Source organism: Eutrigla gurnardus (genome assembly GCF_963514095.1).
Source record: "Eutrigla gurnardus genome assembly, chromosome: 19".
Taxonomy (NCBI): Eukaryota; Metazoa; Chordata; class Actinopteri; order Perciformes; family Triglidae; genus Eutrigla; species Eutrigla gurnardus.
Genome location: NC_139930.1, coordinates 9,826,309 through 9,853,563, shown reverse-complemented (window position 1 = coordinate 9,853,563; position 27,255 = coordinate 9,826,309). Strand labels below are relative to the sequence as shown.

At 42.9% G+C, this 27,255-nt stretch overlaps 1 protein-coding gene across 4 annotated transcripts; it reads right to left on the bottom strand.

Annotated features, from left to right (window-relative positions):
• Window positions 1-356: 356 nt before the first annotated feature.
• On the bottom strand, window positions 357-26,611 carry add1 (adducin 1 (alpha)). Of its 4 annotated transcripts, XM_084035493.1 has the most exons (17): window positions 26,456-26,611; window positions 16,624-16,832; window positions 15,567-15,729; window positions 15,123-15,274; window positions 14,677-14,751; window positions 14,368-14,517; window positions 14,124-14,267; window positions 13,836-13,934; window positions 13,464-13,637; window positions 12,828-13,085; window positions 10,216-10,311; window positions 10,022-10,111; window positions 8,582-8,668; window positions 7,302-7,458; window positions 6,337-6,699; window positions 5,450-5,542; window positions 357-2,419 (listed from the first exon to the last, which is right to left on the bottom strand). In XM_084035493.1, exons 2-17 carry the CDS (start codon window positions 16,816-16,818, stop codon window positions 2,139-2,141), a joined length of 2,577 nt encoding a protein of 858 aa, XP_083891619.1. In that variant the 5' UTR covers window positions 16,819-16,832; window positions 26,456-26,611; the 3' UTR covers window positions 357-2,138. The 4 variants fall into 4 exon arrangements, with proteins under 4 accessions (XP_083891619.1, XP_083891616.1, XP_083891617.1 ...); XM_084035490.1 differs by lacking the exon at window positions 8,582-8,668 and having other exon boundaries at window positions 12,735-13,085; XM_084035491.1 differs by lacking the exon at window positions 8,582-8,668 and having other exon boundaries at window positions 26,456-26,610.
• Window positions 26,612-27,255: the final 644 nt, after the last annotated feature.

Below are 27,255 nucleotides of genomic sequence, written 5' to 3'. Positions count from 1 at the left end.
AATCGCCAGCAGAAACACATAACTCATCTTAATGTCTAATCTATAATAAAAAAAATAAAGTTTACATTTTAATACCTCCAGAATAATATATTGAATGATTATCTTGTAGTTGGCACACCACTTTGGTCCAGACTGACACACGGTATCTCGATATATATGATGGATTGCTATCACATGTTGTACAAACATTCACGGCCCCCAGAGGATGAATCCTACTGAGTTGGTGAACCCACTTTGGTTCAGTGGGAAATACCCATGCATGAATGATCCACTAAATACTTAATATTGAATGATGGCGATGGTTTACAGTAGATTTACACTATGAGATTTTACAGAAATGACTACAAGCACAATACTGATTTTCACAGTAGTGTTTTATTTTATTTGTGGCTGTAAAAGAGAAAATAGAGATGGAAGTGGTAAGTCTGAAATTGGTTTAATGATGAGACACATTTAAATTGGAAGTAGTTCAGACAGAGAATACAATTCAACATAGCTGCAAGATAAAAAAAAAATCTATGGTTGACTCAAATGAAAACCATGACAAGGACTTTAGTATTCTAAAGCTAAAATAAAGTATAATTCAAATAAAAAGGGTAGTTACAGTCATTTTAAAGGACAGCGCATGCTCCAAGCACTCTACAAATGCAGTCCTCTATGAGTCAGACATTCTCAGCTTGTATGCAATTATGCAGATACACCATCTGTTGTGAACACAGGTTTATTAACCGTCTCAGATTAAGTGAAGCTTCCCGTTAGTTTTCCCCTTTGGTTCACAAGTGAGATTGATGAATGACTACCCCTCAAATAAAAAAGGATGAATAAAGTTAGCAATGAATGGAGATGATTTTTGTTTTAAGCACAGCTCATTTGCAAACACACCTTTGATTACACATCAGTGACATAAAAAGGGTTTCTCTAGTGCACATTATGTCTTTACTGCAACTGAAAACAGAGAAGTATTCAATGCAAAAGTCACATTTGCTCAGAGTGGAGTTTTACACAGGAATGTCCAGGCTGATCATGCAGCTTCGTAACAGAGAATATGTAATGCAACATTGGCTGCCATAGAAAGCCATCATGGCTGAAGCTACTTTGTGAGGAAAAACAAAACAAAAAACGAAAAAAATTAGAATAATAAAGAGAATTTATTTTTACACATTCCTTCATTCTTGCGACTTACAGCCAATCACAATTATATCATCAACCCGAGGAATAATAAACAAGCACGATGCTTGCCGTTTCCTGGGATGTTGCCTTGTTGTGATCCACACTCACTATCAGTAGGTTAGAACAGGATCATCTGCAGGTTTGCAGCACCACAGATTCATCTGGTTTAGAGAAATATTAAACCCAACTTCCACATTATATGAACTATGAGCATAACATACCTGTAAGGCCGTGTTAAATGCTTGTGGTTAGAAGAGACTGAGTAATAAAAAAACAACAACAACAACAAACAAACACCCGGATGGGATTTAGCTTGTGGATGATTTAATGAAAATATTGGATTATAGTCACATTAATATGGAATTCATATGACTGCATTTTCCATAATTGATCACCTGAAAATATCCCAACGGTAGTTTTTCTGGCCTGCGAACATGTTATTACACGGGAGCACAGCTTCAGAGGTAAAATTAGCACTAATCAACTTGCAGTTTTCATTGTCAAAGATGACCACCAGTTAAATGCGAGTACAAGCTTCTCTTTCTGCTTTCAGCATTTTTAAAAGACACTAACATATTTTCGATACAATCCCAATACATTCTAGTGGTTACAACAGTTTAGTAATAAAACCCTAAAACCCCACATTAAGCGTGTGAGGGCCTGGAGTAATAGACATGCACCAAAGGCCAGATGGAGTGGAGAAGACAGAATGTATCACTCACTCACAACCGAGAAGCCTCTAATAATTAAAAACCTATATGCAATCATTTTTACACTGTATACAAAATTGGCACACACTAACGAGGAAAAATAGGTTAATAAGCCAGCGACAAATGATATCAAAACGACAACAAAAAAGCATAACTGTGTTACGGTGGCTTGCTCGAAGGGTGCAATGATAGCAGACAAAAAGCGAAAATGCAAAGAGGCAGAGGCCAGCCTTGAGGACCGATCCAATACTCTCCAACCTAGGAATCAGTCTTTTTTTTGTTTTTCTTAAGGAAGGAAGGTGTGCGGAACTTCTTTTTCTTTTTGGAGGGGGATTTGCTGGGAGACTCTTCTCCCTCCTGGTCGCCAGCGTCAGCGGGTTCCTCCCCCTCAGCCGTGTCTGCGCTGGCAGGGGCGGAAACTGATTCTTCTGCAGGAAGTGCTGGGGCATCGGAGGGGTCATCAGGTGTTAAGTCTGGAAGGGTCTGTCTCAGGGTGGCGGCGTCACTCTCGTCCTTATCGGTTTGCTCTGGCAAGGACTCTGGTGGGACGAGGGAAGAGAGCGTTAGCGACCTCGAAGGACAAACTTATGGATCTGCGCTGCTGAGCTTACACACCTCCAAGGCTACTACAACTCAACCGCTGGATGAGTCAATACATCAACATGATTTTCTCTTTACTTTATAGCATCTATAAGATTGATGGGCTTTCAGGAACATACAGAAGAAACAAAGGTCTGACACTTCCAAAGTTAACATTCCCACTAAATTCACAAACACACACCAATAATAAAACACCACACCAGACAGCTTCCCTCAGGTCAAAACCCCAGAGAATAAATATGCACCGTTTTTATTACAATAAAAGAAAGGCATCTCTTCAGGACTCCCCACTTGTACTGCTTACCTTCAAGAATTAACAACTGAAAATAACACTTTGCTCTCATTAATCAGGATTTCATCTTTCTCTCTGACTCCTTTCATTTTCCTTATTCTGACCGGCCCAAGCTGATACACGGCATTATGTTTTACCTCATTTAAAAAGGGAGATCTTAATGAGTGCAGTTCCCTGGCTCATTTGCACCCTGTGTAGAAAAAAACAAAGATCCAAGTCTACAACACAGAACATATTGCATTGTGTTTTTAAGAACATAACCACACAAGTGAGGTTAAGTAACAAGTCAGGGGGGTGGGGTCGAGTTAAATTCAGTTTGAGTTAAGTTCATTTAAAGCTGCCGAAGCTCTCCAGGAGAAATCAAATCAAATCCTGATTGATTATTTGACGGCAATTTCATCCAGTTGCTGGGAGTGTAGACGCTACATCGAGCTGTTTTGTATGAGAACAAAATTACATTTTCCTCATCATACTATACTTTAATACTAGGGCTGCAATTTTGTAGATTTTCAATATTTCTTATTTATGTCAACTTGAGACGCCAATGATAATATCTGGCCAGCTATAACTAAAACTGAATGCGTCCGTCTCCTGTAAAAATCAACCATTGTTTTCACCCCAATCCTGTCTGAAATCATCACTAGATAAATAGTTAAGAGCAAAGCTGGTGTCATCCTTTAAAAATACTCCCAGCAAAAAGAGTCCAGAAGCAACAAGTCCTGTTGCTGGACCCAGAAGCTCTTCTTCAGTCGGCCTCCCGGGCCCAAACGGCATCCAAATCACTGCCTCATGCTCAGGTAGAAGCTCACACCGTGCTGTCAGGTGCAGAACAACTAGAGCTTTGTTCATTTTTTATATTGCTCACATGCTACAGCGACGAGTGGGAACAACTCTTTAGACCTGAGAAAACCCTCCACACTAGTCTTCATCCGTGTCTTACAGAACAGAGACGGCCCGAACACACAGACAGATAATAAAACCAGCACATTTAATCACCACCGCACAGCCAAAGCATCCGACCTCAACCATCTGTAAAACTAAACCGACAGTGAGTTGCGAAAGCCGACAGCAGCAAGTTTGGTTGGAAAGCCACACCCAAATAAAGCACTGATGTACCTGGTAAAGGACTCGTCTGTAAGACAAACAAGCATTCAACACATTTTTAATAAAACATAGAAATGCCATAGAACATCGATAAAAATGTGCACATGTGCAAGAGAGGTTGGTTAGTTAGACTGTGAATCGTTGGCAGGAAGAAAAGAGGTTATCTAACGGAAAGGTTTGGAGGGTTGTGAGGTTTACTTCAGGAGCGTCCGCCACTTTTGTTTAGACCTCGTCATTCAGGTAAAAGAGACACTAATTCACCATATTACAGAGTCATGGATCATATCTGAAGATTATAAGCAAAATAACTATTTCTTGCCATGGTTATTTTTATTTATTTATTTATTTTTAAATAGAAAGTGGAAACAGTTAATCATGGCTGATAACAAGAGAAGGAGAAGTTCTGAAATAACCCCCATCAACCCCAAGAAAGAGATTCAGAGGAGTTCAAGGAACAGAGTTAAAACAGACAATCTCAAACCCCAGAAAAAAGGGTAAGTCCGGACCACAGATCAGCTCTACTAGTGAAGCCATGCAAAGAAAAAAAAAGGGGGGTAAATGATCAAACACAGCTATGGAGGGTGACGGGTACTTAGGAGGGCGTTGAGGAGTTGGAACATCACATACTTACTATGGCAACAGGTACTCTTTTGTATTTCCATCTCCTGATTGTAATCGCAGCCACAAAGAAGAAAAAGCACAAGTAGAAACAAATGTCTATGCAGATCAAACCACAGGCACAGTGTTAAATAAAAAAAATTAATAAAAATGTGGAGAGAGGGAGAGAGAGAGAGAGAGAGAGAGAGAGAGAGAGAGAGAGAAAAGAAAAACACCCGAAGAATCTTAAGACCTTCAACCTGAAGAAATCTTAGACCCCAAAAAGATGGAGAATGGAAGTGAAGGGGTAAAGGAGATATTGTACATAGAGACACATGTTATCTCACAATATTTCGGGTATTAGATTACACCAGCGATCAAAGCCACTCATCCCCTTCCCTCATGCGGATAGTAGCTCATATAAAGAAGAAAACTTCATGTATGGAAATAATGCCAATTATTGTTTGAAATAGAGATTATAACTTTAATGGACTTTTCTAACCAGGTATCATCGTGGATGATACAGTTCACATAGGTGTAATCCAATAGTAATAAAGACCAAGAGGGAGAAAATAAATATAAAAAAGAACAAAAATAAAAATAAAAACTTGTCTGCACTGGGGTCTATTAATTAATGCTTCATTTTTCAAATATGTCTGTTCTAGTCTCTAGAAACTATTACCTGACATTATGTCTGGAGACTGTAAATTTCCATCTCTCTGATTAAATTATCAAAACCTCTTGGCCTGTTATTACAGAAGACACAGCAGAGCACATGTAGTAGTATGATTATTATTAAGGACCACAACATGAACAGACCCCAAGACAGACAGGCAGGTGGACTGGCAAGAGCCGCCGCATTCTCTCTGTAGACCCTAGAAAAGCTTCAAAACCTAAACGAGGACCGGAGAATCCCATGCCGAACCAGGCAGAATCAGGCCGTAGAAGGAATGTCAAGTACGTGAGGCCAACCTACCTTCCTCTGCTCTGACAGGGGTGCTGGGTGGCGTGGTGGTGGGTTTCTGGCTTTGGGGCTCTTCCTCCTCAGGCTCGACCAACTGCTCCTGGTCTAAGTGGAAATCAGCAGATAGGAAACGATAAGACATCATGAAATAAATGACCATTTAAGTCATCTTAAGATGTCAAGAGCAACGACATAGCAGCACTAAGAAAAGGGAGGACAACACCAAGAACCAAACCAGGGAGGAAGCCTAAATCAGGAGAACACGGCAAATTATTTCAAACAAGTCCCAGGAAAAAAAGAAAAATTAATCAATCTTAACATATTGGGAAGAGCTAAACAAATCATTCGTTTTATTGGAAATCAGGAGATTGGACACCAGCATATATAAATATATATATTCAGGACAGGTCAGCAGGAAGAGACACCATTATATCCGATCTCCGATTGGATGACTGAGCTCAGACACAGCTTCCACAAAAAACGTTAGCACAGCGCTCCGCTGCAAAGGCACGGAGACATCGCCCTCAGAGTGAGGGGATGGTTTTAAATCTGTCACTCCTCACATCCTCTCTAGTCAGCTCCTCGTCCAATCAAACTGCAGGAAGGTATCTGATCTGCCAGAACTCTGATGCCTTTGAATAAGACATCAGAGAGAGCGGGGATGGGGGGGGACAATCAAACAAAAGGCTTGAAGATTGAACTGCGGGTAGGGAGGATGCTTGCGCGTGGTAAAACAGCGTTAGCAGACTCCAAACCCCCAGATAAAGGAGAGGACACAGCAGGCTGGGATCCCCACCCTCCCAGTGCAGCAGTGTGCAGTGAGACGGACCAGGGCTGAGCAGGGGAGGAGGGAAGCGGAAGGCCGGATTTTAGGCGCGACTCCGCTTCATGTAGTGTACCTGGAGCCCGATCTGCCTTAGCTGCCTCTACCACCGATGGCTCCTTGCTGAGGGCCCGCAGCACGGCGCAGTGGAACTCTTTGTGTGGGGAATCTAGAGCCGGTAAAACCTCTTCTGTGGCCATAAAAACGTCGTCTGCAGAGTTCGCCCCGCTCCGAACTGGCTCGGTGCCACCGGAGAGGACGAGGGAAGAAGAGTCCTGCTCAGAGGCCGGTGTGACAGTTGTGGGCAGGGTTTTCTCTAAGACGGGCGTGTCTGACGCAGACTGTAGAGGTGTGGAGATAGAGGCTTGGCCCGTCGGTAGCGCCTCAGGACAGGGTACGCTGGAGGCTGATCCTTCCCTACTAACGCCTCGGCCCTGCACTGTGGAAGCATGTGTATATGTGCATGTGTGGAGAGATAACATCACCAATCTGAAGTTAATTAGGCTTTTGCATGATTCTGCAGGTTTTTTAAAAATATAATCTATTCTTTAATTATGCATCATTTATGACCATCTCATTTATGATTATTTCATTTTCGAGTGCCATTTCAGTCTAAGGTTTAAGCCCACTTCCTAATTTGGTGATTATCGGGATATAAAATTTTCACATTGAACCATGCCTAAAGAGAACATACAGTATAACATTAAATAAAGTGAACATGTGAAACACACAATGTGAAACAGCTCAGGTGATCTCTACTAAATTCTTGCTGTGGAGACTGTTTTATGCGACTTTTCTCTAACCCTTTCATCTGCATCGATAGAAATGCTACCACCACTAGTCATTGTGTAGATGTATCATCATCCGATATTTGTGGAATACAACAATGAAGGTTAGTCAGCGTTCCTAAAATGTGATAAAAAGAAAAAAATGCTGGCAAATTCCATGTGAGCTGATCACAGTGGTCATACTTTACCAGTTGTGAATATCATTTCTATAACTGAATACCAAATAATTTTTTCCCCCACTCGTCATCTTTACCTTCAGGCCCCTTCTGTTTCTGCTCCACCTCCTTGCGGTACTCCTCCAGCTCCTGGTCGGTGAGTTTGGTGAAGGGGTTGGGACCCTGCTTGCTGACGATGACCTTGGGCTGGTACTCCTTCTCGATGATGGCCTTGGATGCGGTCACTAGCTCCCCCTTCAGGACACACAGAAGGAAGGCAGGAAGAGGTGGTTACCATCTGTAACCAGGATCTATTTACTGAAAACGTTCTAGCAGTGCCAAACGCTTGAATACATTTCAACTGAATTGATTATAAGACGCATAATTATTTTGCAGCATGAGCAGGAGTACCAAGCACAGATCTGAGTTCAAGCCAACAGAACACCACCAGGTGGACAGGACATAGTTATGGTTATTAAAAAGCATGACTGTGGTAAACTAACAGCAATAGCTGTATTCTTTAATCCCAAAACATTAACAGTTTCTTTATCAAGGACTTTCAAAAAAATCCGTAAAATACATGCAACAAACACCTCCATCACCAGATACCTGCCCTCTTTACTCCTCACTTCAACGTTTAAAGGAGTCATAACCTGGTTTTATACGTATCCAGCCCCCCTTGGATCGCTTTGGATCAATTCGTAAAACTTATTAGAAAAAAAAAAAAAAATTTTAATCAAACATTGAGCTTGTTCTGACCCTTTTTCGTACCGCGATTTTATCACGCGAGATTACGCGCGAGGTTTTGACTGGTCCGGATGTGCATTGTATAATATGTAATGAGGCGCGCGTTGATTCGCCGCAGGAAGGACAGAGCCGGGGGGGCTTGCCTGCATGCAGACTCCAAAACATAATGGCGGCGCTTCGGCGATTTCAGGTAGCGGACGGGGCGGGGTTGGGTGGTGAAAGAGGGGTGGGCTTATGCAAGTAGCCGCCACGGTGACGTCACCGAAGGCGCAGAATCAAAATCTCGTGCTTTAGGAATGCACACCCTTGTGTGCTATTCCTGTTCGGAAAAAGAGCAGAAGCGAAAAAACGGCGCCACTTTCAAACTCCAGCCTTTCAGGCAAGTTTCAACTGAGGTCAAACACAGATATGCATGTTTTAACAAGAGAAATTGCGATTTCCTGGTGATGACTCCTTTAAAAAGAACGACAGCAGGATACACAGCTGGCTTTAGGGTGCATAAACATGAAGGAAAGACTAGGTCACACCGCACACGCATAAAAAAGAAAAAGACCTCATTCTCACGATTACCGTGACTTCATCAATGACTGGAGGATGGTGTGAAGTACAGGAGAACAGTATATGTAAGTACCTTTCTAATAGATTTAGCAGGACTATAGGACCCCTCGGACACATCGAGGCCATCAATAGTGTCTGTACAGTCAGACAGAGGGGCGTCCTGCAATAGTAAACCCAGTGAGGGGGGGAGCAAAACCCAGCTCTTAAACACTAGCACATTCACATCGGGCAGGCATGAAATGTGTGCAGCCTTTCAGAGACCTTTCACACACACACACACACACACACAAAGGTGGAAAGAGCATTGCACTATCTCACTGAGGTCCACAAGCTGATGCGAGGCTACCAATTTGGGGAACGCATTTAGGGCCACTGTGAAAGCAGCCGTATTGTCAACCTGACCATGATCATTTCAATAGGAATACACACTTAGAAATATCCCACGTGTAAAGTTTAGAGACATCAGCTTTCAGAAAAGATTCTCAAAGTGAATGTGAGTCCGCCCTTTTTTTAAAACTAGTTTCTTTTCTTCATGAACAAGCTGAATGTAAGCTTGGTGAAAGTAGGGGTTAATAATTATTTGTTTGTTTTTGTTGAGTTACTTTCCACCTCTGCACACACACACACACGTAACACACGTAACACACGTAACACACGTAACACACGTAACACACAGTATTGGGAATGCATGCATAGAGAGATGGGTTTGGAAAGCGATGGTTGTGAAAAGCATAGCAGTGATGGAACAAACAGACAAGATCATGCACCGCAAAGACAAACGATCCACACAGGGCGTTGCTATACAGTATGCAGGTCATACAAGCAGAGTCTTAAATAACAGCACATCAAGGACTCCTTTTGGACGTTAGCAGCTCAGTTTAAATTTGCCCATGAATTGCAAAAATTGAGCTCTTTTACTTCTCTAAAGAGGATAAAAGGTGCATGCGCAGAAAATAATGTATTAGTCTGTAGTGGGGATCCTGTTAAATATGCAAGAGACCAAAACGACCAGTCTGCAAGTGCTGTGACGGATAACATCCTCAAGTATGAAATAAATAAACAAAAAAAAGCATGAAGGATAAAAAAGGCGTATATATGAATATGGACACAACCACAGCTGGCAGGTTTGGAGAGGACAGTGAGGTTACCTCTCCCAAACATTACTCACCTGCCAGATAGACAATCTCTGTGGTCAAAGAATAATGCGTTACAAAGTCACCCCATGCTCTGGGACACAACACGGAGGACATATTTCTCTCTGTTATTAGAAGTGAAGTTACTCCTTCAGAAAACTGACGTCAGCTCAGATTACAATGAATGGGTTTTTGATGACGACCAATTTATCTCTATTAAAGCGTTGGACAACTCCAGACCTGGACAGAATATATAATCAGAAGTCTATTTCATTTCAATGGTTTTAATAAAAATTATTCCATCAGCATGAGACACATTCATCTCCAGGTCAGGATGGCAGGAGCAGGGAGGTTTTTATGTGCCACATTCACAGACTGACCTGGCTGAAGGTGCGCTCCACGGTGCTGGCGCACAGAACCTGCGACTGAGGCCCTGCTGTCTTTATGTCCTGCAGGTTCTGCTCTCGGATCTACAAACGACAACGTTCAAGTCATACGAGGATAATGAGCACAATCATGTGGTCTTCGTTTGACAAAAGTAAAAGGCAGTAAAAAAAGGAGGAAAACCTGATACCTTATTTCTCATCTCCAGGACGTCTTTTGGGTTGGTGTTCATTGGGATGAACTGATTGGCTGCGGCAGCCTGGCGGAGCCCGTCTTCCTTTGTCCACTGTAAACACCACATAAAGTGTTCAAGACATTACTAAAACCGAACATCGTGAATGACATGAAAACCCAAGCACAAAAATAGATTTAGACAAAATACTATGCAGGCTTCACAACACAAGAATCATGCTGAACTCAAATGGACAAAGTTGGATGGCTGTAAAAAGGTTTGAATGTAATAAGTGAACCAATGATGATGAGATTCAGTTCTACTTAATTTAGCGGGGGGCTGTTATACGTCCCTACCTCTCTGATTCTTACTTATCAACCCATGATGCAGTGGGGCTCCAACACAGGCCGAACAAGGGACTAAACTCTCTAAATTGAGAGCATTAGGGCCATCTTCATACAGGATCGTTTATTTTGTTTGTGTGCGACTTAATGAGAAACTGCATCGAGCTGAAATAAAATCTAAGCAATTTGTCTAGAAATGCTAGAAAACTACAGACATGATGCTCACAGGAAAAGATGTGTTAATGTCATTTAAAAATGAAGTCACTTAAATCTGTCTTAGTATTTATAGATTCAGCATAAAGAATCATGTCACCCATAACAGCCGTATCCTTTACTTTATAAATGTTCATCCTTAAGTGCCGATGCTAAAAACACTAGAATAACAGTCAGATCTCACGCGTGATGTAGTTTTAAGATGCAACAACCGAAGCCCGACTGTCTTTATACTATTACTATAACATTTGTCATCATCATTGATGTACTATTAGAAATGAAACAGAAGGAGCACACTGAACTCAACGCTCAACTGAAAACATCACAGAATGAGAAAACGGTTAAAGGGACGAGGAGGGGGGGGAGGTGAGAGGTGGGGGGGGAGGTGACAGATGATGAGGCTGGCTTACGAAGCGAGAGTGGCAGTGAGGGGTGAGCTGGCATCACCAAAGTCATTTCCCAGGCTGATACACAACAACGAGGACGACAGATAAGAGAGAAACACACCCGAGGACACTCGTCCACGTTGGGACGAAAAATAATAATAAAATAACGCCACAAAGCCACAAACTTAAAACAAGAGTGCGTCTTCCCTGCAGAGGATGAAACTTTTCATTGTCATGACATTTTTAAATATGAAAAAATACCCCATCTACTTTCCAATGTGTTTTTCTAAACCTGGTAATGCTCAGCATGATTGGAGGAACAAAAAAAATAAGTCTGTACTCATTTCTTGCACCAAACTGAATGAGCAGCGGGTGAATAAACAAATAAAATATTCAGCTTTCATGCAAAAATACTTAGTTGAACCCGTTTAAAGGAGGCATGTTATTCGCGGTGGAAAGCGTAAGCTCATGACTTCATTCCTGCGTTTACTTTAAGCTTGGCTGGTTAGCTGCCAAACCAGGGGCTAGATGAGGGAGGGTTTCTGGATGGAAGTTGCTGGGTTGGGTTGGTTGAGTATGAGATGAACATCAAAACGCGATATACTCACTCAGAAAGAGTCTCACAACACAACATTTCCTACTTTTCCAACAGGAGATAATTGATTTTAATTCAAAGTCAAATTCCACAGCTTTTTTCCCCTTTTCTGTTCTCATGCACTTGAGGCGTTCCAGAATAAACTGAAAGCATAAAAATAAATAGAGGGAGCAAACAAATACAACCGGGATCCGTGTTTGAGGAAAATATAAAACTAGAAAAGCAGGCTGCATAACTCTTATGCCAAGGAAAATTAACATTGTTTTTGAATTATTCTGGTCATTAAAGATTCTCAGTTAGAAACATGCCACCTCCCTCATTTCTGTTTGCAATGTAAATCTTATAAATGGTAAATATTTGTGAGAAGCAATAAAGCAAACTCACATTGAGAAAGGTTGACTCAAATCTCTCTGTACTTGCATTTTCTTTATCCCTTTTTGCTGAAACATGTTTGAGCAACAAAGTTAACAACAGCTAACTGCAAGAGACTAAATTCAGAGTGCGTTCTGCAGGGCAGTAAACTTAAGGCGGTTGGTTAGCAGTATCGTCGCCGTATCTTTGCCACATTCACCTGCCCGCTAGAGGACTCATGCCACACCCCTGCTGTCCGCTCCTCTGGGAAAAACATCAACACATACAATGCATTTCACTACTACACATGCAGTGGGGCATGCTTTGGGCGGCTGGCCCGGCATCATGAAGCGTTAGGAGGCCAGAAGGGAGAGGGAGCAAAGAGGGTCAACAATTATACACAACTATGCTACTTAACAAAGCACAGTTAACTGCTTTAGAAAGGTGTTTTAATAGGACATCTGAAATTACAGTGCCTACAGTGAGTCTGAAAGAGCTGAAAAGTAGTGAAAATTAGCAGATACACTCAATAAAAGATCATCCCCCAGTCCCACTGTCCTCTGAACTTCAGGATGCCGGCCATCTGCCCATTTCCACCAACAAGGTAGCTGTAAAATCTTTACTATGAACAATAAGGTAGGCACAGACCAAGCAGTTGGTTATACAGCTTGGCACGCAGACACCAGACGAGAGAGACTGCAGCAAGGGTTTGACGTGATCGTGTGTTATGTTCGTCCACACCTTAGGCTTCGACTTGGGGCTGCTGCCGTCGGGCCCGTCCTCGTAGGGCTCGTCGGGCCGGCCGCCGGCATTGAGCCAGCGGGTCTTGTCACGCTGGCCGCGCTGGAAGCTCTGTTTCAGCGGGGAGCGAGCACCTGAGTCACTGTCCTCCCCGTATGAGTAACCACCGTGGCCGGAGGGAGCGCTGTCCCCGTCACTGTACTTTTTAGATTTGTCACGCAATGACGGGCAGCGGTAAGGGTAGCCCGTCCTGTAGCCCTGGGAAACAGGAAGACAAACAACAACAGGGGTTAGCCGATGGCCAATACACCATCAACTAATATTTAAATTGGGCGCTGGATAGCTCAGTGGTAGAGTTGGTCGTCACTGCAGAGACCCTGGGTTTGAATCCGACCGGCGGCCCTTTCTGCATGTCATCCCTTCACTCTCTCGCTGTCCGATCTCAATAAAAGGCACAAGGGCCAAAAAAAAGTTGTTTTGATTATGCAGATTGGAGAGGTGGGTAGTAATTCAACACAAACGCAAAAAAAAGCAAAAAAAAAGCAAAAGAGACTTTTGCCACCACCTCCAAGTGTTCAAAGAATAAAGAAATCCCAAGCAATTGTTTGAGGCTTCCCTTTTCCTCGTTCTACTTACCAAGTTGTCGAGCATCCTCATGAGAGCCTCAAACTCCTGCTCCCCGACTTGCCACTTGGGTTGTGCAGAGGACCCGTCTCTGGCTGGCTCTGGGACAGACGAGCGTGCCTTGTATTTGGTTGGGTCCAGAAACACCAGATTATCTGGCCCTCCAGCGCTGGCCAGTGTTCTCACCTGAGAGAAAAAAAAATTGTGAGGGATACCACAGACAGATACGGAAGGAAAATTAAATATGGACATGCACACATGAACATGAGAAAAGATGAGACAAATACAATTGTTGTGAAAAATGCAGATAAACAGCAAGTCAGTTGTCCAGTGTTATTTCAGAGTTAATGTGCTTTACAGCATGCACGTCGGTGTGCTTCTTACCTGGATCTCACAGGCGGTGACCAGATTGTGGATGTAATAGAAAGCTTCCTCCACTGTTGCACCTACAGTCACCAAGCCATGGTTCCTCAGGATGAGCACCTGTGAGAGAGGGGAAATAAAAGGAAAAGCACATTCTCATTTCTTCTATGCGTTTTAGAGGTTACTAAGAGGAATTAAGCAGGTATTAATGACATCATTGTATTTCAATTTGACATTCCCACACCTGCGGAAGCAATATTTATCTTGTTTTTATTTTCACGTAGATAAAGACATAAACACTTATGTTACCTTGCTGGTAGGCCCAAGGTTCTTCTGTATCAAAATATCTTCTTCTTCATCCACCAAGATGCCATTGTAGTCATGATAGCACACCTCGCCCAGGGACAGTGCCTCAGGTGAGATGGGCAGCAGGCCGCATTTCATGGCAGACACCTGCAACCAAACAGACCACACAGCATATGACATAGGACTTGAATGTGTCCATGTCTGTGCTTATACTGGGTGTCATTACTTTGCAGACACTGTCCCTTACCGCAGTACCCGCCGCTGTGTGTATATGTATGACACAGTTGACATCAGGCCGGAAAGCGAATATGGCATTGTGGAGAGTGAAGCCAGCCTTGTTGACCCCGAGGTTGGTGCTTCCCCGCTCAACTATCTCACCTTGAGAGTTTATCTTCACCTGGAGAGCAGGGCAGACAACGAGCAGCAGCTTTAAGTGAAATGTCTTTAGCCATCAATCTCACTTGTTTTCACACGAGACGCAAACTAATCCCCACAGAAATCTGTGACAGAAAAGCAGAAATAAAACTTAAGACAAGACTTCAGCACAGATTCTCACCAGACTGGAGGCGGTGACTTCACTGTACAGGAGCCCAAATGGGACAATTAGGAAGGAATCCTGGTTCACCCTTACCTACAAGGACAGAAACAGTCGATTACAGAGTTATTTTATTGTTAATTTCACTTACAAACACCCTCTTCGATTACATTGCAACCTTCCAAATCAGAACATCTACCCACACTGTATGTGTACAATTTAGCCTATATTTGGCCTACATTTTTAGCAAAGTAGCACTAATAAAGAGTGTGCTGAATTAGCTTTTGTCAGTTCCTGAATGTGCCCATGAACGCACAGACAACCATCACTGTACTTCATTTAATTAAAAACGTGATGAACCTTTCGTGGAACAGATGGATATACTAAAAGCCTCAATGTGAATATGTCTTTACTTTACTGCTAGATGATATTTCCGGTTGTAATATAAAGAAAGACGGCCATCTTACTGTGAGGTGGTTGAAGATGAGCTGGGACCAGCCAAACAGGTCGCAGACACGGTAAAAAGCAGCCAGCTTGCAGCGAAGCAGCTTCTCTTCCTTGTCATAGGAAATGGAGTCAGAGCCACGCAGATCGTTCACTGGAGTCACCATGCCCAAACCTGAGAGGAAGAGATGTGATTAGACAGAAAGACATGAAAGGTTGAAAAATAATAGTGAGGAACAAGAGACAAAATGGATCAAATATCACGCTCTGTACAGGAAACAAGAAGTATTCCTGATTCCTTGCAGGCAGGAAAGAAAAGAAATCCACATACAGATAACAACAATTAGATGGAGTCTGCTTGCTGAAATCCCAACTGGACTCTTTGTCCAGAAATTAACTTTATTACTCGTGGTTAGCAGAGCTGAGGTCAAAAAGTCACACACACACTCATTCTTCTCTCTGCTTACTCATGTTGAGTGCTGCCATGCCTCCCTGTGGTGCAGCTGGATACATGGAAGGCATGCTGGTGGTCATGAAGTCGGCGATCTGCTGCAGAGCCAGCAGGCTAGTGGGCGTCTTCCCCTTCTTCAGCTGATCCTGGATCATTGTCTCCAGCTCGTCGCAGAATGCCTGCCAGTCATCAACGAAGACAGAAAAATGTAAAAGGCAAAAAAAAAACACACACAAAAAACTATGTTTACGAGATTTTAACAACCATACAATTGCTGTGGCTTTTTAAAAAAATGTTTTTTTTTACTGTATTAACTAAATTGAAAATTTTTGATACTGCCGTGTTTACCGTCACATTTTTAATTTTCTGAATGGTATAAAAACAACTTGCAGAAGCGTTATACTTTTTGCTTGGTGAGAATCCCAATTTGACATTTTCAACCAGAAGTTAAATGATACCCTTCATGAATATAGGATAATCTGGGGGCAAGGGGCTATATTTCTGCAGTTCTGGTGTAGCCAATGGATATCTGGGCCAAGACTTCCTTTTCCAACTCCGTATGCATATTCATGCGACAAGATTTTGGTAGTGAAAGCATTCTGGTTTCTGTTTGCAGTCCAACAGTAATGACTAATCACGTTTTTGTTAAAAGACAGTTAAAAAACACTTTTATAATGTGATAGAGCGCAATTGCATAGTTAGACTACATTAGTTGGAGCTGGGTGAAACTAGAAGATAGGCAACTGAGTGTATATCAACAGAAATGTCTACAATCTGAGTCACGTAGAAAACACTGACCTGAGCTCAACAAAGTAAAAAACTCATAAGCACCACTCTGGGCTCTTTTTCCAGGACTTGAACCCATCAGTGCTTTTCACACACATACAATTAGCCTTTTAACAGTGACACTCTGTTGCTGGGGAATGAACCGGATCCATCATGTGATGTTGAGAAAGCTGCTGCCTTTACACTAAAAAGAACCTATTCACATTCAATACTGGCTGTGGCAGTGTCTCCACAGTATTTTGTCAGTTCATGAAGTGTATGCTACTGAACCAGTCTGTTCCACTGACCGGGCTCTGCAGTATCATGGAGACCCTCTTCCTCTGCTCCATCATGTTGAAATCCTGCCGCAGGTCGGGCGCCATGTTTCTCTCCCTCTGGTACTCCGGGCTGCTCTCATCGACCCGGTCGAAGTACCGCTCCTTGTGGGGGGCCGTGGTGGGAGGGGGGGCCGTCACTACGCCGGCACCTGAGTCGCCGTTCATCCTGGGCTGGCCTCCTGTAGAGGAAGGGATTTTTTCCACTGTCAGATAAAAGCGAATAACAAGTCCGAGGGATGGATGAAGGTTTTTCTGAACACATTTGACCATTAAAAGCACAGTACACCTCCACGAACACCAGGTTTTATATCACGGCGTCATGGGCATACCGTTTCAGGAGAGCTCGATAACATCAATAAAAAATGCTGACAGAGGGATACAGAGAATGTATCTGCAGTGAAATGAACATCGCCAGTCATAAGACCAGAAAGCCACTCACACAGACCACACTCTCCCTTACTTCCTGTCACGATCATGTGACCACTCCTCCCAGCTGAGATGGGTTTACATTGATTTCCACAAGGTGTTTCCTGGAATCACAACACCACTCAACTGTCAAGGCTGGGCGACAGAAAGTAAAACAAAAACAGGAAGTGACTCATCACTCAGCTTGATGAATAAAATTCAAGCAAAAGTCTTACCATCATCTGTATATGATAACTATTACAGTATTCTGTATGTTTTGGAAACAAATAACCAACATTCAGCTCAAAGGTTATCATGCGTCTCCTTCAACTGACAACTGGGAGCGATTAAGAGATGTAAAGAGAAGAGTGAGACAGACTTCCTATGGATCAGTGTCCATCCTGCTGGCTGGGTGTATGTGAGGATAAATAGTCTCAGCCTATCTATCACAGCGCAGACTACTCAAGTCCCAACTCTGAAGTACACAGACGGGCTTATGAGCACGGGGAAATGTGATGTGTGCAAGCATGCATGGGTAATGTCTGTAGGGTTGCTCTGGCAGAAACTGATGCGGCCCATTAGTCGGCATCAATACAAAAGTTCAGCAGAAACTACCATGACAACTGTGGACCAAACCCGAAGCATCCGCTATCACACTGGGAGCTGGAAGAGGCCCTCTCTTCATTTCTGTCCACTTTTACTGGTTAGATTTTCCACAACATCCAACCCAACATTTATTTTGTCCATTTTCACTCCATACACACATTAAATGAAGGGAATCGCAACAATCACACCATAAAAACATCGTATAGAAAAAGCAGCAGTTGAGAAAAATAAAATGTGAAAAAAAAAAAAGGATTTTCAATGCAAGAAGAAAGTAACTACAAGAATCGGCTATATTGAAAAGTTGGGATAGTAGGAATGGGCCAATTTGTTTGTTTTTCATAAAAAGGATGTTCATTAAAAAAAGGGAATAAAATACAAATATTTGCTTGTCAACAAAATGCAAGGTAAAGTGATTACAGTGGATTTTGGTGCCATTTCAATGATAATCGGGATAATATCATGAATTAATTCAATCAATTATTTTGGCCAGGATAAAACCCATATATTATATATTAATATTATTTTGTATAAATATTATTATTTACTGGATTAGGTGCTTTTATTTGCCATAACTGCGGTGGCCATTTTTCCCACGCCTCAAACCAGGAGCTTTAAAAATATCCCTAAAAGTCACACTGAACAAATAGATGGTTATATTGACAGATAGAGGCAGAGTAGGTCTGTTTAACTCTAAAGGTGTGTACACGCCGGAAGAACTGCCCGACTCGCGTCGGTAAATGAAGTCGGGCTACTTAATATGGCCGACTCGAACAACGACATGGGCGGTTCACACCTACGGAATTACAGCCGACGCCATACGTTCCGCGCTTGCGCGAGATGTAATGTCTCCAAAACAACAGGCGGCGCTAATCTGTATTGTGGGCCAAAAAACACGAAAACCGGAAGTAGCCGGTCCTCTCTAGACCACCTTCTTCGATTCCACTGGTTATCTGGTATGTTTACCATCGTCACTTCCGGGCTTCACTGATTCGCTAGTCAAGCTGCTAGCCTCCACCAATCAGAATGGTAAAAGAATGACCGACTCGAATGGCGGATTACACATTTGAATCGGCTGAAATGAACGCCGACGTGGGCCGATTCGAGCGACCACACCAAGGAGACTCATGTCACGGACGCCGACTCTCTCAAAGACGCCGATTTTCGGTCTGGTGTGAGCCCGCCTTAAAGAAAGGTACGTGACAACATGAGAGTCTCTGCAGCCCCTCCAAGACCGGCCCGTGTCAGTCTGGTGTACAAGAAAGAGGCTCTTAATTCTTCTAGACGGCTCATCTGATCTCATCCACTTTGCTCTGACTGGTTTATGTTGCATTGGCTGTCTGCTGTTCATGTTGGTGTTTACCATCAGCAGCAATGAAGGGAAGCAAACTTGTCTGTGGACAACAGGACAGCTGAAAAAAAGTGACAAATCCCCCAAAAGGATTAAACATTCTTGCTGCTGTTCTTTTGTTCAGAAAGGAGAACAGATCTACATTTTCAGCACTTCAACGCTGATCATGCTCACAACGAACCATCGCTATGTACTGAAGCACTGCAGGAATTGTGTAATAGGATCCTTTCAATTGTCTCCTGGTTGCCATTGGTCTGCAGTACACATGAATACAGTTAGATAAATTGGGTCGCTTACACAACCTTCTTGGTGAGAATTTCTTTGAATAAACTAATTTAAAGCTGCACATAATATTACACACCATTCCAACACGAACAGCTCATGTGTGTTTCTGTAAACTACACTTAAACAAATATTCATAAGTTGTCCATTTTCTGTGGACAATGTAGCAATAACAATGGCTGTAGGAAGGAAGGAAGGACGGAGCTTTATCTATGGACACTGTACATCTCACAACCACAGGCACCCCCACCTCATCAGACCCCCTACTTCTCATCTCTCCTCAGATATGTAGGTGCAGAGGATTGGCTAGCCTCCACTCCTGTGAAGAGTGCAGTCACTATGGAAACCAAACACAGCACCATGGAAACAGGGGACAGCCTCTAAGATTGCTGTTATGTAAGACCATGGGCAGACATCACACTGCAAGCCAGGCAGTGTCACAAGGCGCACAACTTCAAACTAATGGTACATATTTTACATTAGATTCAACAATTACTCTGGGACTTGAGGGAAATGCAACATACACTGAATTAATAGTTGCATTTGTTTTAGATTAAGATGAAGTCAAGTTGGGTAAAACATATCTCTAGAAGTTTGATATTATTATTATTATTATATGAATAACATGATCTGGCTATAGTCATGGAGAGCCAAGGAGACTGATTTGCAGGGAAACTAACATGTTTTACTGTTAAATGCATCAACACTAACTGAAAACTCAATATTTCCTCTGTCTACGTAGCTCCAAAGACATGTGCTTTTAAAGGTGTAACCAGTTACAGCAGGACCATCTTGTGATTAAGTCATCTGAATTGGAAAATATCCCGTCCTCAGTGTGAGTGGGACCATGGGTGTGCCTAAAGCTGCGACTCATGCACCACCCTGCAGATGTTGGGGAATTTACAACAGCACTGATAGTAAGTATCTGGTCCTGGCTCTATACGGTCTGGCCTGACTAGCACTATGTGTCCTGCATGTTTGATCAACTAGCCTGTGTATACAGGGCTTCAATACACACAACCACAACACAACATAACGGCCTATGGACATCACACGCTACTATTTCTGCCTCCATTTTCACTTCGGATGTGTAAAACCCTTGGACTGGATGGATCCATGGGTTTACTCGTCTCCTAGCAACTGGAAGAATGTGATGACCAATCACGTGTAAGGCACCTGACAAACCAAGGAACTTCATAAGCAGTCGTGCCAATTGATTTACAGCATTGCCCACAAAGGTCAAATACACACAGAAGTGTTGAGATAGCTACCTCCTTACCAACAGTATGGCAAAATGGCTGATTTTATGGTATGTAAAAACGGCATGTCATCATTAGGGTTGGGCATCGTTTGGATTTTACCGATTCCAATCCCGATCCCGATCCTCTGTTTCGATTCCTGTTCTAAACGATTCTCGATTCCGATTCTTTGAGGTGCAGGTCAACAGGTCCAGTGTTGCCACAGTTACTTTGAAAAAGTAATCCGACTACTGACTACTCCTTTAAAAAGTAACTTAGTTAAGTTACTGACTACTTGATTTTAAAAGTAACTAAATTAGATTACGAGTTACTTTATTAGTTACATTCAACAGCTGCCGACTACCGATTTTTGCCAATACTCACTTTATTGATGTGCTTTTTTAACAGTAACATCAACAATGTATCCACTTACATTTTAAGTTGCACTTGAAAACTATGTCCTGATAGAAAATACATGTTTTTATATAAAAAAAATAAAAACAGTCTTTCTTGACTTCACTTAACTTAAATAATTGTTTGCATATTGTAATGGCAGTAACATCATGAATGAACATTTTATGAATATTGAACCAGCATTAGAGCAGCAAGGATTGGTTTTATGAAACTAATGAGCACAGACCTCGAGTATGAGCAGCGTGATGATGAAGGGAGGGGGCGGGGCCAGCAAGCAGCGAGACATTTCTCCACTAAACACTCAAGAGAGACTCCGCTCGCATTTCAGCACAGACTGAGTTAGCAGGAGCTCCGAGTTAGCAGGAGCTCCGCCATCCATGTTGAGTGAGTGACGTTCTATCGCGGAGTCTCCGCACGCCGGGCGGAGTAATACAAACAAAGTAGTACGAGCGGAGTAACAAACAAACTGGCGCGGAGTCTCCGCACGGCGGGCAGTGTAATACAAACAAACTAGTGCGAGCGGAGTAAAACAAACAAACTAGTGTGGACGTTTAAGAACCGAAAAAAAAAAGGATCACAATTCCAACAGCTTCTTAACGGTTCCGGAACCGGAGGTTAGGAACCGGTTTCTATTTGGAACCGGATCTCGATGCCCAACCCTAGTCATCATATTGCTCAAACATATTAGAAAAGTATACGCTCAAATGCAAAAAGGTGCTCTTCATCTTAAATACATTTATGTGCTTAACATGACGTTGCACACTCAAAAAATACATTTCTGAACAGGATGCTGTTTAGTTGAACAAGCGACTGAATTTCCTCTGGATGGTTGACTAAACTGTTGTTTAGAACTTGCAATGAGACCCCTCAATACAGACGTTTCCACCACCCCCCAGAGGCTGCAGTGAGCCAACGACAAGAAGGCCAAAACGTAGAGACATAAGTCGACGAGTACCAGGCTTAATGCTCTTTCACAGCGGCTGGCTTTAAAGCACTGTGCACTTCAATTTGATCATAATTCTTTTGAGACACGGAAGCTTGCACTAAAACACATTTTCAGCATGAATAAGCTCTCTGAAAAAAAGAAAGCAGTGTGATGCAAAAAAAGATCCATTTATTGTGTTCCAAAAATATGCCAATCAAGCAATCGGCAATGAAAGGATCATTATGGTCCGGGGGGGAAAAGATGGCCGAACAGTCTTGCTTGTATTGGTGTGTGGTTGCCGTTTCATGCAGCTTTGAACATTTGAGAAAAGCATTCGGACAAGGCTCTTTATACGTCTGAGCCGGATGCCTGTCATTACTGGGGACGAGGAATCCAATAGCAACTGGTCTTGTTACAGACCCCAACCACTACGACTTGTAGGAATGCATTAGGTGGCATTTTTAGCACTGCCCCATGTATGGTCTTGTGTACCAGACAGAAATTGTCACACACAGATGTTGTAGCATTATGGAAAACAGGAGCTTACAGCAGTAGGGATGGGGTTAATTTTAAGCATATTTTAAAATTGCAATAATTTTGGCCAGGATAATTTTTTAACTCTTTTTTTTATTATACATTTCTGTATCCTGTATTTATTTATTTTTAAAATCAGGCTCTAGTCTAGCCTCTACCATGATAGCGAGCTAAACAGCTTTTTCGTGACTATATTAACGATTATCCAGATAATGGATAAGAAGTCACCACAATAAACGTATTGTGAGTATTTCCTAGTGTCCATAGCGTCAACAATGTGAAAGGGGTCAATTATCACCGGAATCTGCAGCTCCCTTCAGCTGTACGGCATTTTATAGTAACTTTAAGCCATTCAGGCACAACTCGACTGTTTAGGTCCACTCTCATTGCTCTCATCATAGCGCTGTTTTCAGCCTCAGCAGGCAGCTGAGCTCTTAAAAACCCACCGACTGTGGGTGTCACAGTTAGCGACTAGCTGGTTAACTTAGTCATTAGACCAATAGCTCCCTTTGCTTTGGTATGTCACCATGAAATGATCATCAAATACATTAGCCAAGCAATACATTTTAGTTTCAAGTAAATAGCTTGTGAGAGGATCAAACATTGTGCTTTAAAAAGAAAAAAAAAAGTACTGTATGTCAAGCTTCACCATCACTTGGACTAACTTCATGGGAAAGGTTTTATCTGCTGCAGACTACCAAGGCCAGGCCTGTTGCTGTGTTGCGTTGGAATGTAAGTACAGTGACACGGGGGTTATCTGGCTGTCGCATGTCATATAGAGTGGCAGAGTGGTGGGAGATTGCTCTCTGAGACAACAAACTCCTCCCTGTGCAGTTTCCTTAGTGTCACACTCTAATCTGCTGTGTGTTGTCCCTAACCTGTACATCTGACACGACAGTGAAGACACATCGGCGGAGCTCTCTAGAATCTTTTGCCGACAACCAGCCAAGGAGACAGGGAGAGAGATGAATAAGGAAAATGACAGCAAGATAAAGGTAGATTTAACAAGCCAACGCTAAATTAAGGTTGATTGTTTTAGTTTAAAAGAACATTCACCACTTACGTTATGCTCTATTGATTGGTGTTGCATAGTCCATGCAAGTATTGTGATACCATGACTTTAAAACCAATATGATACGGTACTTTAGGTATAACCGTGTTTTAATAAGAGTTGCGTTTCTAACAGCAGGGCAGGGATGTGCCTGCAGAGCTCTTCTAGGTAACTGAATGGATCCACACGAGAACGGGTTGAACTTTGCAGCAGTCAAAACATAAACAACACATCCAGGATTTAGCTAGCATAGCTAAATAGAATCATGGAGGCAACAAATGAATTTGAAAGGATAATTAAAAATAGGACATGAACCGCTTGCCAGCTGCACAGTCCTGTTCTGAGCTGTTGTCTCCATCAGCAGAAATCCATGATTCAAAAAACAAGGAAAATAATGGACCAACCAAACCCACTGATAACATTAAACTCACCATCTCTTCTGAATCTGTCCAAGCATCTCCTGTAATGCAGCAAAGCCCGTCTCTCTGACCCGTCTGTGAATAACCCCTCCTCTCCGTGCACACTCAATTCTCATGCACAGGAAGGATCATTTCATAGACCAAAATACGTCATGTAACTTCAGGTGCTTGTGAACGAAGCCATGAAGCCAGCCAAGCTAAAGCGTCATCTGATTACAAAGCACCTGGAATTTAACAAAATATTTTTTTCTGTCGAAAGAGCAAGGAATACATCTGCCAGAAAACACGGATGGTGAACCTGGCCACAACTTCAGAGAAAGGCCAGAAGGCTTCCTATTTGGTCGCTCAATGGATTGCTGAAAGTAAGAAGCCACACACAGTACTGTAGTTTACTCCCTGGCCTGTAGCGTACCCTCCAGCCTGTAGTGTACTCCCTGGTCTGTAGTGTACTCCCTGGCCTGTAGCGTACTCCCTGGTCTGTAGTGTACTCCCTGGCCTGTAGCGTACTCCCTTGTCTGTAGTGTACTCCCTGGCCTGTAGCGTACTCCCTGGTCTGTAGTGTACTCCCTGGCCTGTAGCGTACCCTCCAGCCTGTAGTGTACTCCCTGGTCTGTAGTGTACTCCCTGGCCTGTAGTGTACCCTCCAGCCTGTAGTGTACTCCCTGGTCTGTAGTGTACTCCCTGGCCTGTAGTGTACCCTCCAGCCTGTAGTGTTCTCCCTGGCCTGTAGTGTACCCTCCAGCCTGTAGTGTACTCCCTGGTCTGTAGTGTACTCCCTGGTCTGTAGTGTACTCCCTGGCCTGTAGCGTACCCTCCAGCCTGTAGTGTACTCCCTGGTCTGTAGTGTACTCCCTGGCCTGTAGCGTACCCTCCAGCCTGTAGTGTTCTCCCTGGTCTGTAGTGTACTCCCTGGTCTATAGTGTACTCCATGGCCTCCCCTTAGTGTCAAAAGGCAAGTGTCTTAAACATCGCCTATATTGACAGTAATGGTATTGACCTCTGTGGTGTGAACGATAGTTAAAGAATGACTAGCTTAAAAGATGTCTCCTGTTAAGTAATCACATATGGGCAGGAAGGAAGAAAAGGGTGAAATAGAGAGAATGGACTTGAAATGAGGAACACATTTTCAGCTGCACTGCAGTCAAGGGTGTGGGCGTGGGGAGTGGGAGTAAAATAAACACTCTGTATCTGGAGTGAGAGAGAGTGTGTGTGTGTGTGTGTGTGTGTGTGTGTGTGTGTGTATAAAGTGTGTGGCTACATGGAGCCAGACTGACAGAGCTAAGCTCCCTCCTTTGGGAGTGTTACTCATTTTAACAGAATTACCAAATCCAGAGAGTTACCATGCCTTACCACACACACTCAGATAGTTCATCTTGACTGTTTGGCTTAGCTAATCCTCATACAGTATCAGGGGGAAGGGACTTTTTTGTCGACTTCAGAGAGAAGCAAAACACAGCTACAGATTAGTCGTTGTGATGCCCGCTTTGGGGCTAAAAACCGAACTACAAAAAACTTTCACAAAAGGCAGTTAAAGGCTTACAAACTCTCCAGTTATCATCACCTTTCAATACACTCTGCTATTAGAGCTGGACAATTAGTGCTATAACTAACACTTACTTTCATCAACTATTCATCTGTAAGTTATTTCTGAAATGACTGTTAATCTTAAAGTCTATAAAATGTCAGAAAGTCATGAAGAGCGATCATCAAAAGCTTCCAGAGACCACGGTGACATTGTTTTGTATAATAATATTGTATGAAAACAGAAAACAATTATTAACAACAATTAAACAGCAAATATTTGATTGTTTTTGTTAAATGTTGCACTTCTAACGCACAGTGCATCACGTGCACTATATTTTGCTGTATATTTGGAGTTGAGTATAAGTTTCCCTCTGTCTTTAGTTATCAAGTTTTTTATTTCTATGTTTTCTTCAGTGCATGTCCCCTAGGGATTAACACCATACTTTAACTGACAGTCTGCCATGGGTTTTCCCATCTTATACTGTGAAAAGACAGTGTCAGAAGAGAATTATAAAAAATGAATGTGCATGATGTGCGTTATTATGCAGGACACAGTGCCATCTTAACAACAGGAAACCGCTCCTTCAACACACAACTGAGTAAAGGCCCATCCCAGAATGGAAACTAACAGAAACACCACATTAGGGGGCATATCGACCCGAGCAGCCCTTATTAACAACGCTACAGTAACTGTGCGACTGCGAAAAGAAAAAAATAATGCAACCACAGGCCTACTCGGGCAGCGGGCTAACGATACACACACTGGGCAGCTGAGTGTGTGGCCGCGCGGTTGTTGTTGTTTTTCCCAAAACGGGAAACGCATTGTGCTCAGGCGAGTTCATTTAACCACACTAAAAAGACAGAAAGTCACGTTTATAGCGATACAGCGTCTTCATAACTGCAGACTGCACCGAGCCACACATTAGCAAAACAGTGAGAGCTCGCCGTGCGGGAACACAACGTAACTGACCAGAAAACATTATCGCGCACACATACGGGTCATTGTACCGGACAAACGGCTGAAAAACAAAAGGCTTCGATTATTTCCGGCCTTACCCTCTCTTTGACGAAGTGGTGAAATGTGTATAAACAGTTCTCGGTGAAAGCAGGCCGGTGGGGTTTCGCTGTCTTTATCCGCTACTCTAATGATCTCTGAGTGGGTTCATCTCTCTGCTGCGCTCGTTGTCGCTGCGTCGCTCCGCCCAGCCGCCATCATCCCACTTGGGTGCGGCAAACTGGGTAATGCCCGGCTCGCTATTGGACACCTGTAGGCACGTGACAGCACCGGAGACAGTGGTTGGAGCATTTGGGTATGCGTCTACTGCTGCCTTCAGGTGGTATCGGAATTATGGGAAATACAAGATGCTGCCTTGGAAATTGCATAGAACGCCCCCCTCAAATCGTAATTACGATTGGGGAAACTCGGAGATTTTGAGACACGAGTTGCCGAGTTGGGGTGGCCATTCTTTCAACATGGCGGAGAAGAGTACAGATACAGTAATGGATGAGACGTTATTCTTTCTTTTTAACAGTGCAACAAGTATTAGCTGTTGCTTGTGTGCATAATTTTCATCTGGAATATATGCACACTTGAGTTGATATAGACCAATGCTATTTATCGTTTTATAATTTTTTGAATCAAAAAAGGATTCCCCCAAACCGCAGGTAACAGCAAACCTTACGTCCGCCATTGTTTCAATTCGTCCCGACAACAAAGCTCGTAATTCCGATTTCACAAGTGGGAAAGAGGATCTTCCGAGTAGCACTTGAAAGCAGCATACTTATAGACAGTATGCAGCCATGCGTTTGTACTTAACTGCTTACTATACATCCGTAAAGCTCATTAGAAAAAGCAT